The 11792-nt window shown below is 51.0% G+C and overlaps 1 protein-coding gene across 1 annotated transcript; it reads left to right on the plus strand.

Annotated features, from left to right (window-relative positions):
• Positions 1 to 6230: 6230 nt before the first annotated feature.
• On the plus strand, positions 6231 to 11589 carry LOC123136811 (double-stranded RNA-binding protein 4). Its single transcript, XM_044556318.1, has 5 exons — positions 6231 to 6443; positions 8582 to 8856; positions 9489 to 9705; positions 9830 to 10131; positions 11328 to 11589. Exons 1-4 carry the CDS (start codon positions 6350 to 6352, stop codon positions 10099 to 10101), a joined length of 858 nt encoding a protein of 285 aa, XP_044412253.1. The 5' UTR covers positions 6231 to 6349; the 3' UTR covers positions 10102 to 10131; positions 11328 to 11589.
• The last annotated feature ends 203 nt before the right edge of the window (positions 11590 to 11792 follow it).

An 11792-nucleotide genomic window follows, 5' to 3' on the forward strand; every position in this document is an offset into this window, starting at 1 on the left:
CGCAGGCGATCCACCTCGGCCTGGAGCCAGCCCTTGTCGTCGGCCAGCTGGCCGCGCTGCTGGTCTGCCTCGACCAAGGCCTGCTGCGCCTTTACCACCTTGGCGGCTTCCGCCTTAAGAAGCTCCACCTCGGCCTCGAGGCGGCTCTTGTGACCCGCCAGTTGCTCACGCAGCTGGTTGGCCTCGTCGAGAGACCGCCGGGCCGCGGCCGCGGCCGCCTCCGCCCTCGCCTCGACGCCAAGATGGCCAGTGTCGGCAACGAGCCGGTCATAGTGATGACCGGCCCGGAGCAGACGAGTCTGCCAAGACAGCACCTCGGCTGAGAAAAAGAAGAGTTCGGCGAAAGAGGAAGCAAGACTTAAGATTTGGCCCAACTGTTACACAATTGGCCCGAATCTCGGGGGCTACACCCAGTGGGTGCGCTAGAGCGCCCCCACTAGAAAAGAGCACAAGGATACCTGCGGCGACGTGAAGCCCCTCCTCCTTGGAGGCGAGCTGCTCCTTGAGCTCCCAGTACTTGCCCAGGAGACGGTTGAAGGCAGCGACCCGGTAGGTGTCGAGATGCTGAAGAAGGCAGAAGTCAGAATAAGGACAACACTCTAAAGATTCGACCCAACTACTACATAGTTGGCCCGAACCTCGGGGGCTACACCCAGTGGGTGCGCTGGCGCGCCCCCACAAAGAAGAAATTGTGAAAAAGAAAAGGCTTACCAGAACGGCGCGCTCCAGGTCACGCGTTCACTCCACCTCGGCCTGGGCCAAGGCCTCGAGCCAGTCCGTCCGGCCACGCAGGCGGCGGCTGACGGCGTCCAGTGCCGCCTCCTTCTGGGTCTGAGGCCCGAAGACCATGGCGCCCCCGCTCTGCGCCGGCTGCGGCGAGGCGGCCCGGTGCCCTCCCTGCCGGGGCACCAAGGTGTGCTCCCCGCTGGCCGCTCCCGACACAGCCAGCACCTCCTCCGACACCCCTCCCAGCGCCGTCGATGACCCGGACGCCGGGATGCCCTGCGTCGCCGCCTCCGGTCCGGACGCCGGGACGCCCTGTGTCGCTGCCTCCGGTCTAGACGCCGGGACGGCCTGCTGCTCCACCACTGGCCCAACTATCGGGGTGGCCTCTAGCACCGCCGCCAGCGGTGCCTCCTCCAACACCGGCGGCGCCTCCGGCACCGCCGCCCGCAGCGCCTCTTCCAAGACGGTGCCGCCTCCACTGCCATCAGTCCCCACTCTCTTGACTATGTCGACCCGCGGCGGGGTATCATCCTCCACCTCCACGACCTCCCGGTCGAGGATCACCACCTCAGCCCGGCCTTCACGGCCGCGCTCCCTCACTAACGACGGCTCTAAGACCATCGCCGCCACCATCGTGCCCTCCGGCATCTCGCGCCAGGCCGGCTCCGCGCTGGCTCACGGCCATGCCGTCGCCGCGTCGGTCCAAGCCCGGACCAACGCCGCCTCCAGCTCCGCCTCGGCCATGTTCTTGTCCCGCCAGGCCAAGCCTTTGGCATCGTTCGGGTCCAGGCCGAGGTCCGAGTCAGCCCGTCCCTCCACCTCGGCCTGGTCGACGAGGTCGGACCGGCTCCTGCAGAACGCGGTCCCTTCAGCGGTCGCGGCGTCCGCCGCCGCCCTCGCCAGTGCGATTGGCGACCTGAAGAAGAAGACAATGAGCAAAAAGAACAAGGCTAGCTCGACAATCCGGATGCGTGCGGGAGATGAAGCTTACCCCAACAAGACCAGGACCGGGGTTGGCCTCCCATGCCCGGCGCCGTGCTTCCTCTTGGCCGGCCTCCCGGCCCCGGACGGGTCCGCCGTGCGCTTCAGGGCCCGGGGTTGCGGCGTGACACTGTCCTTCCCGTGCGGGCGGCTCGGCGCCGCCCCACGCGAAGACCCGGCTCCGCCCGTGTTACCACCTCCCCCGCCCAACGCTGCTACACCAACAGCTGGCGCCAGCATCGCCCGTACCATGCCACGGTCAGCAACTCAAGATACATGAAGAAAAATACAAGACTTACCCGCGCGACGCCTAGCGCCGGCGTCGGCCGCGGCCTCCTCCTCCCCGCCGTGGGCCGCGGGCTCCTCTGGCGCCACCAGCGCCACCTGCGATGGAGCCCGGGTGTAAGGATGCCGGATCGCGTTCAGAAGCACCTTCCGCGTCGCGTCAGGACGGACGAGAAGGTGCGCAGCAGCAAAGTAAGACGACCAGACACTCACCTGCGGCGCCGGGTTCGACTCGTTGTACGGCACCTTGCCGAACCGCCAGTCCTCCCCAAGGTTGGCCTTGGAGATGTCGTTCACACGGCGTGCGATCTGCTCCGCAGTCAGCCGCGTCGACCCCATGCGGTTGGGGTCTTGAAGGCCGACCATTTCGCCGATGAGGCAGGAGCGCCTCTGCAGCGGGAGGACCCAGCGCATGATGAACGCGGCGATGAGGTCGGTGCCGGTGAGCCCCTCCCGCGTCCTCATCACCATCACCCGCTCGCAGAGATTGAGAATCTCCTACGACAGGCACCTGGGCGAGTAGCCCTAGTATGCCTTCGCCCGCAGCAGTGCGATGGCGAAGACCGAAAGGTTGATGCGGTCCGCACCCAAGTTGCAGACGTAGAAGAAGGAGTTCTGCCATTTCTTGGCAGAATCCTCCAGCGGGATCTTGGGGAAGTCCGCCCCCAACCGCTTCGAGATGAGGTAGCGCCGTAGTCGGCGAACTCTCCGGCCGACGGGCCCTACTACTTCAGGGAGAAGAAGCGCGCCCAGAGGTCGATCGTGGGCTCGACCCCCAGGTACCCCTCGCAGAGGGTGACAAAACCGGAGAGCTGGACGATGGCGCCAGCACCAAGATGATGCGACTGGGGCCCGAAGAACTCCAGGAATGTGCGGAAGAAGGTCCTCGCCGGTAGCCCAAACCCGCGCTCGAAGTGCGTGAGGAAGACCACGCGCTCCTGCTCCTCGGGCTGAGACCTCTGCTCGCCGCACGGTAAACGGACGCCGACGTCCGTCTCCCGCGGCAAGAGCCACGTCGCCCGAAGATGGGTGATGTCCTCAGTGGTGACATTCGAACCCATCTAGGAGCCCGACGACAGTGCCATGGTCGAAGGAAGGAGAAAGAAGATGGACGACGAAGGAGTTCTGCTCGAAGCAGCGGGCGCCGCAATGCGTCGGTTGCAAAGAGTGGAGCAAGAGCAAAGGGACAGGAGGGCGCGAGCGAGAATGATGTCCGCCGCCCCCTGCCCCCCTCAATTTATAACCCTCGATTTGAACGTGGGGGAGTGGGATCGTCTGCACGCGCCCGTTCCACTACCCCGCAATAAGTGCACACGTACACGCGCAGTAACTGCCCGGGGAAGAGCAACCGGCCCCCGGACGCCGCAATAAATCCGCGCGCGTGGGCCAAGGGTGCGCGGCAGCGGGCCCTAGCCCGTCGCCTAGTCCCGTCACGCGCGTGGCCTGTCAGGCCCCTCCGACTTTCGGGCACCACGTGGCGCCCGCCCGAAGCCCGAGGGATTGCCCCAAGATTCGACAGACTCCTCGGTTCCCTCCATGGCCGGGACGCCGCGATCCGGTTTCTGAGAAAACCGGCACACAGCGGGTGTTGCCGGACCCGGCGCTCGTAGAATCCGCCTTGCTTAAGGGGGAAACTGCGAAGGCCCACTCATCCGAAGATGGCGGACCTTCACAGTTTCGGGGACTACTGTCGGGGGGATGAACCCCGGGCAGGCAACGGAACCCGGATCCTCTTCAAAAACAACGGGGCTGGCATCGCCCCTCAAACCGACACGCGCTTGGCCGGGTCGCTCGACCCGGCCAAGCCCCGCAACCCGGCCAAACTCTCTGCCCCGGCAAAGACGCGCCAACTCGGCCTCAACAACTAGCGCAAGACAGCCGAACCTGGCACAACCAAAGCTTCCTCAACAAGCCAGCTCCACCCCGTGGCGTGCTCCGCAATCCAGCCACAGGTTAGCTCCCGTCCCATCCAGGCCGTACGATGGGACGAGTCTTCAATCAACGATGACCAAGGCAACAGTGCCCCCCATGCCTCTGGTCAGCCGGAGCGTGGCAACAGTGCCCCTCACCTACCCGTTGACCAGGGCCGGTGTGGCTACAGTGCCCCCGCCCTCACCGCTGACGACAACAAGCAGCAACCTGACGAAGAGCCACTGTACGCGACTCGACTCGGCCACGCCCTGACGATCGACAAGACGGCGCATAGTCCCCCTAGGCACGCGGGGCCCGCACCTAGGGGAACCCGGCGAACCATAGGCCCTCAGCGGGACCCAGCCCGGGTCTCCGGACACCGACAATCCGGACCCACTGACTTGTAACATTACCATTGTACCCCTGGGGGGTTGGTCTATAAAACCCCCCAGGAGCCCACGCTCATACGGGCATGTAACGAGAGAAAGGCAAGTAAGCACAGAACTAGCCACCGAAACAACAACAACAGAGAGAAGGAGCAGCCCAAGTCTTGGCCAGCTTCCTTCCTCCCCCATACAGCTCCAGGAGCAACATTGTACTATCGAACATCCAACTACACTCGGCAGGATTAGGGGTGTTATCTCTCCGGAGAGCCCCGAACCTGGGTATGTCCGGCGTCCCGCGCCCGCTCATGCCAACCTCGCCTCTGGAGCCCACCAGCACCCTCGAGCCTCCTCCTCTCTTTAGCCATCCCTTGACATCTGCCGTGCACCCACCACGACATAATGTTTGCACTGGCTAGTTACCTTAACTAGCTAGGAATTGTAAAAACAATGGAGTGGCATTTCTTGGAGAAGCTGGGGAGAGGGTCAATTCTGGAAGAATTGCCCAAAAGAACTGACCCTGAGAGTGTTATTGTTGAGAAACTACTTGCACAACAAAGAAAACAATCACCAGTCCTCGACCACTTGGTTTTGAGTGAGTCGCTGGTCGTCGGGGCTTGGTACATTTGGTGGCAAAGGAAGAAAATTGTTAAGGGGGAGGGGAAGGTTTTGAATCCTTCAAGTATATCCTTTGCTATGCATGCGATCATGAGTAACTTCGTCGGATCAATAGTCCAAAGCGAGTCAGAAACCTTCTATAAACGCATATAAGTTGAATGTTGATGTTGCTTACTTCGACAATTTATCGGGGTGGCTGCTGCTATCCTCCGCAACAACCACGACGAGCTCTTACCAGAGCTTCTTGGCTTGTGGATCATCTTCATAATGCTACAACATCAAAAGCGATTGCACTTCAGCGAGGATTGGGCCTTGTGGAGAACCTCGAATGTTCACGAGTGATTGTCGAAGCAACCTCATTAAAGTAATCAAGACATGCCTCAATGTGATCAAACTTTTGAGTCTATACACTAATATCTAACATACTGTTTCAGAAAGCATATCATATATGCCTAGTTTAATTCACTTGCTACCCTAGGGAAGCGAATATGTTGGCGCACAATCTTGTTTGACTAGCTTTCTTTTCCACAAATACACAAAGCTTGGGTATTTTTCATTGGTAGAAGAGTTGAACAAGAATGCGAGGTCTCTGGCTCCAACACACAACGGGAGGCCGAGAGGGATGTGGGGCTTACAAACAACCACATGCAGATTACTCGGTAATGATGTTGGCCAAGCCAAAAGCATCTGCACGCGCTCGCGCCGAAAGCTTAGCTTCGTCCTTGAGGGATGAGGACCCTTTTCAGCAGGAGGATGGGGACATGGCTAGGGCATCTTGCCACCACTCCAGGAAAGAGAAGTTGGGGTGGGGTAGAGCAACCGTTGAACCACACCACGCAAGCACCTTGTGCCAGAGTTGGCGGGAGAAGGAGCATTCGACCAAGAGGTGGTGTATTGCTCTGCCGTTCTTGGTCGAATGGGAGGCACCTATCCGCGTGAGGTAGACCATGGCGAGCGAGTATTTTTGCGGTCCAACATTGGTTTTGTGAGGCCTGCCTCACAAAGATCTTGGACGCAAAAAGACACCTATGTTTTCCAAGTCAACCGTCAATGTGGATCTGACTTCGAGCTAACGAACATGGCGGAATAGCAAGGGGCGGCAGTGTAGACTCCTTAACTAGTCCAACACGAGATGAGTTTGTGTGGGAAGTATGTTATGTCGAAGCAAACGCCATGTCAACATACTGAACTATGATGACAGGGCTTGGGGCATCCTAGATTACAATTGTTTAATGGTAATAAAGTGGCTTTCCCAAAAAAATAGAAATCCTTTGGCCAGTTTCTTTTTCTGATCAACCGTATACACACCCTACAAAAATACATCCACCATATACACCCCCAAAATTAGCGAGCAAGGCAGGTCCGTAGTTCACAGCCGAGGTCCGTAAACCCTTGGATTTCCTCCATCTCCACACCAGTGCGGCTCCAGTCCGTCCGAGACCGGCATGGCCACCACGGCCGCCGCCGCCGCCGCGGTCCCAGACGCTATTCCAGCCGCGGCGCCCGCGGCCCCGTCCGCGCAACCGCATCCCGTTCCAGGTGAGGCTCCACCTCCCCCTTGCCCCCCTCCTTGTTTCTTCCGCACTCCTTGGTTTTGCTCTCCGATGTTAGGTTCTTTGGCCGTCTCTCGCGGACTAAGATTTGCTAAGTTGTGCTCGTCGATTAGTCATGCCTTATCCTCCGATTGATCGAAAATTCGTATGCCTAGAGCACGGACAGCCCTAGGATTATGGTTCATGTGTAAATCACATAATCTAGGTGGACTCCTCAGGGCCTATATCAATGGAAGAATATTGTGTGGAGAGATTAGCTCTTTGTCTGCTATTCTTGTAGGGTGTGTATATGGTTGACGTATTTTTTTCTTTTTCAAGATTGATATGGTTGAGGTAATTAGAATGTAGTGGAACCGTTCTAGAGCCTAACCTCATTCCAATGTTTGGTTCATAGAATCCTGCAAAGTGGAACTTAACCATGTGCTTCGCCTGATCAAATATTCCACGTATATGGGGAACAAAGTGATAACTCAAAATCAACGGAACCAACTGATCCTGATCTGCTTCCACTAGTCAGGGGACCTCACGTGAGTGCCTCCTAATGATCTGGTCACCGATGCAAACTATTGTGAACATGGGCCTGTAGCCAGTGGCGGCGTGCATCTCCTAGGCAGATGCCAAAGAGCGAGCGGTGCAGGCAGCTCACATCTCTCAGGTGGCAGGCGACAGCCACGGTGATGCACATCTCCTAAGCAGCAGAAAAAGTGCGCGCAGCGACCGGCAGCGGAAGCGACGCTAGAGCTACTGCAATGCTGACCGGAACTGTTGGATTTATCTTGTTTACACTGTTGGAGTACTAGAAATACAAATTAAACGGCGTTCAATTTTTGAGCAACATATTGTTGGAATGCAAATGAGTTATTATTGTGAAATATATACATGCATGTGCTAGAGGTAACCTCACCCTTCAGTGTAAGAGGTGATTTTAACCATATCCATTTTATCCCATCTCTCCAACAAACACTGAGATGGAACCATTCCATTCCATAATATTCCTTCGACCAAACAAACTCTAGAACTGTTCCATTATTTATATCAATTTATACCAAACATAGGGATGGAACCATTCCATTTTGTCCCCCAACCAAACGCACCCATAGAGAATATGGTTGGGGATTTGCTTGCGGCTTATTAATCAGTTTAATTGTTTCATTTCTATTTTGTCCAAATTGTTTCATTTTAATTTACAAGTGCAATAAGTGTACTCCATTGGTTTGTGTAGAGAAATGCTTATTATCTGACTACCAGGTTGTTGTTTCGCTTTCCCTTTCCGTATTATATGTTGCCCCACTCTCTGTAGCACCTGGTTATTGCAGTTATCGAAACTACATTGTAATCTTTAGCCTGGTGTCAAGTATTATGTTAGTACAACTACGACATGATGCTATTTAACCTAGCTCATCCTGTGTTAAGTGTGCCAGAATGAACTGGCCAGGGTACAGCTGGCAAATGATTATTGGTCCAGCACTATATTGCATGGAGGGCTCCTGCATGTGAATCTCGGGTCGTTAGCCCGCTACCATTTGCATGCAGAACCGAATTCTGTTTGTTGTATTCTTAATATTTTCTAGCCCAAATGGTGTTTATTTCAAGTTCTTGGAGTCAACGCTGTAATATTGTCGCATCTGCTTCTCTTTGTAAGATGAATAAACAAGTATTTGTATTGTATAAGATCAAGTATTTCAGTTGCTAGAGGATACCCCATGTGTTGCTGTGGGAATTGCTTGCAATATATTTCAATGAGATTGGTTATATGAACATGAATATTTGGATTAAGATTTAAGAATATAAGAACTAAAACTAAAAATACATATGATTATTAATTATAAAATCTTATTTAATATAAGTACTTAAGTAGCATAGTGTAATTAAAACATTTAAGACTTTTTGCATGCATGGTTGCACGTTGAGGTGGGCCTTTTCCCATGCGTAGTTGTTAGTTGAGGTGGCGTAGTGGCATGTTGAGGTGGATATGTTAGTGGGGATCAACGACTTAGTTATACTAGATCTGGTCTGTTTGTATATCTTTTCCTGACAAAATATTCTCGAGTCCAGGATCTTGTGATAGAATGATAACAATTAATGGATGCTCTATTGTACTTATTTGTGTGCTTTGTTATGCAGACAAATGTACGAATTATAAAAACCATTTGCAAGAGTGGACTCAAAGGAATGATCAGAAGTTGCCAGCTTATAATACTGAGTCGAAACGTGACCATCGTCGACTTGAGTTCAGAAGCACCGTTGAGGTGGGTGGCGAGCGGTTTCAATCAGCTCGCAATCATAGCCGCCGCAAGGATGCAGAGCAGGATGCTGCCAGAGTAGCCTATGAAACCTTGGTGACAAAGACAATAATAAGTGATGATGATCATACAGACGCGCTTGGGCTGATTGATCAGGTATTTTTTTTGGTACAATCCTTTCGTTGTTTACCATCCATCAATTTCATGTTTAAATTTGTCCTGTGAATTGTGCTATATCACATCCTAATTCGTGTCTCCTCATCATTCTCCTTTTTTAATTTGCCATACAATAGACAGCGCCACACAATTTGGTGTGTTTATCACTTTTCCCTCTTTTGCCTACTTGTGTTATATTTTCTAGTCATAGGTATAAATGATATTGCCACAAATAACCCGTGATTTCAGGGTATTGGAAGTGATAACATTTATCACTGCAGAATTCAGAGTTTTCCTGATCACTGCAAATGCATTCTTCTGGTTCATCTATACCATATACTGTACTCTTGTGACATAATAGCTCTTTTTGTCCTCTTCTGATTTTCCGGGTTTTGTAACTCATGTTTGTGTTAAACATAACTGCTAATTGATATGTCCCAAGAACAGATAATCTCCTTTGTGTTCTTTATGTTTCAGATGTTATTGAATGATGAATCAGCTAATCTTACCATTTTATTATTACATGTGGATGTGCGTAGTAGCATCCTTTCATGTTAGCATTTTAATAATCATGCCTGAAATGAAGGAATTGATTTCAGTCTAACATAGATGTTCTCTTTTATTCTATTCAGGGCGTGGTGTTCTGCAAATCAATTCTCCATGAATTTGCTGTTAAGACAAAAGCTGAACAGCCCACTTACTCCGCAGATCATCGAGAAGGGGTATCACCCATGCCCCTGTTTGTTTCTTCTGTGTTGTTTGCTGGGAACACTTATACTGGTGAAGCTGCAACATGTAAGAAGGACGCAGAGCAGAAGGCTGCTCGTGTTGCAGTCAAATCTATTTTAGGTAACTTATATTTCGTTGTTCATGATTAGGAATAAAGCTCCAAAACCTTTGTTTGTACTTATTGTATTTAGAATTAGTAGCGGGCTTTTAGGAGTAGAACTAATTATTCACTATGTTGTTGCAGCTACAAAGAATACTTGTATGCATCAAATTGTCAGATCAAAGAAAGAGCTTATCATTGCCATCACATCTTCTGGGTTCAACAAAGAAAGAGGAGTTGTAAGCCAGGAAAACTGCAATGCTCCAACAAATGCAATTACTCTAATAAAATTTGTGCCTGCTGGTGAAGCTGCTGGTCTAACTGCGGATCAAGGAGCGACCAACGTTCCTGAAGATGATCCATGTGCACAAGCTGTATCTGGCTCGGAAAAGTGCAAGAAGCACAGAAAGGTTTGACGAGAAGACTCTCACCCATCTTAACATGAGGTATTTTTTTTCTTTCAGTTTATACTATGTATAAAATGACATTGATTTTATTGCGGACACCTATAGGAGCATTAGGTGAGTTGAGAGTTTAAGTCCCATTGGTGAAATACCTATTTTTAAGATCTGGTTCATGTAATCTCAAGCAATTAAGTATCTATTCACATAGCTATTACATAATGATAACAATAGCTTCCGGATTGCAAGCCCATTCCTGCAACAGTTCTCATCAACACCACTCACTGTCATAATTAGATCACCTTGTATTGAGGTTCAAAGAGGTAGAAAATGGATAATTTTATGTTTTAATAGTAACGTCTGAATGCTTTGAAAAACATCATATCTTGTGTTTTCTTTTGCATCAGTGTCTTGTAGTCCCTCTGTAAAGAAATATAAGATCGTTTAGATCACTAAACGATCTCTTATATTTCTTCACAGAGGGAGTATCTTTTATATATGGGAATATTTGTTGGCTCAAAGTTAATGGACAGGAATTTCAGTTTGTTGTATGTCTTGACCATCCACATAACTGTCAAGATGTATGAAATGAAATTAACTAATAGGTTGCTTGGTTGGTGCTGTCAAAATTTTGCTTTACATAATTGTCCCTCAGAAAAAGGTAGTCTTGTGGGATATTGTCCTTAATTTTCATCCTTGCTGCATCAAACCATGCGGCATGGATATCCCTCGTATGTTAAAAAGAGCTTTAAGAGTTACAGCAACTAAATAAAGTGTCTAATTAGCCGTCATCATGTTACCCTTTAGGGCGTGCATGAGGCATGTCTTATCCAGGAATGCACGAACAAACACCATTTAATATTTATGGATGTTCTTATAGTCATGTAACTATTGCAAATCTGCAAGGTCCCATCTGCTTTAAACATATTTGGAACATTGCAATTCATCTTAAAGGCTTGCCGTGTTGATCAAGATTACTAGCTGGGATACTATTGTATATGCCAAAGTGTGCTAATTACTTGCGGAAATATTTTGTTTACTTCATTCGTTTGAAGTGCTCAATTACCTTGTCCAAGACCAGCTGAAATATTATCTAAATGTACTCGGGCCCTTTGCCACAAAATCTGGTACAATTGGATCGAGTAATTCGTCGTTCTTCTAGCAATCTTGCTATCCCATATTTTGGCGGAAGTGCTCCTCCAGAGTGTTACACTGAACTGAGCTTCTTAATTTATCGGCAGGTTTCGTTGTCTATGATGGTGGAAGTGAAGGGACTGCTGGTTATGTGGCGCTGTGTATGACATGTTTTTGGACCATCGCTAGGATGCTTGTTGGAATGACGTTGAGTAAGGCATCCACTCTCCGTATGTTTCCGTGATTAGCTTAGCTTGGTATCAGGAACTCAGGTTTCTATCGAAGTGGCTTCGCTCTGTCAGGAACTCTGGATCTCTGTGATGTAAATGGTTCGCCGTACCGTTTCCAATCTGTGTTTGTGTCAGATCAGATCTCTTGACGACGTGTTTGGTTCAAGCAAATACTCCCGCCGTCCGAAAATACTTGTCGGAGAAATTGATAAAAATGGATGTATCTAGAACTAAAATACATGTAGATACATCCATTCTCCGACGACTATTTCCGGACGGAGGGAGTATTACCCATCATCGCCGTAAACAAGCCACGTTACCGGACCAGCGACGACCTCGGTC

The sequence above is a fragment of the Triticum aestivum genome, chromosome 6B (genome assembly GCF_018294505.1).
Source record: "Triticum aestivum cultivar Chinese Spring chromosome 6B, IWGSC CS RefSeq v2.1, whole genome shotgun sequence".
In the NCBI taxonomy this organism is placed as follows: Eukaryota; Viridiplantae; Streptophyta; class Magnoliopsida; order Poales; family Poaceae; genus Triticum; species Triticum aestivum.

Excerpts from the sequence above, each read along its gene's own strand:
- LOC123136811 (XM_044556318.1), top strand. The coding sequence starts at position 6,350 with ATGGCCACCACGGCCGCCGCCGCCGCCGCGGTCCCAGACGCTATTCCA. Across the intron at positions 8,857-9,488 it reads CGCTTGGGCTGATTGATCAG|GGCGTGGTGTTCTGCAAATC; the intron begins GTATTTTTTTTG and ends TATTCTATTCAG. Across the intron at positions 9,706-9,829 it reads TGCAGTCAAATCTATTTTAG|CTACAAAGAATACTTGTATG; the intron begins GTAACTTATATT and ends ATGTTGTTGCAG.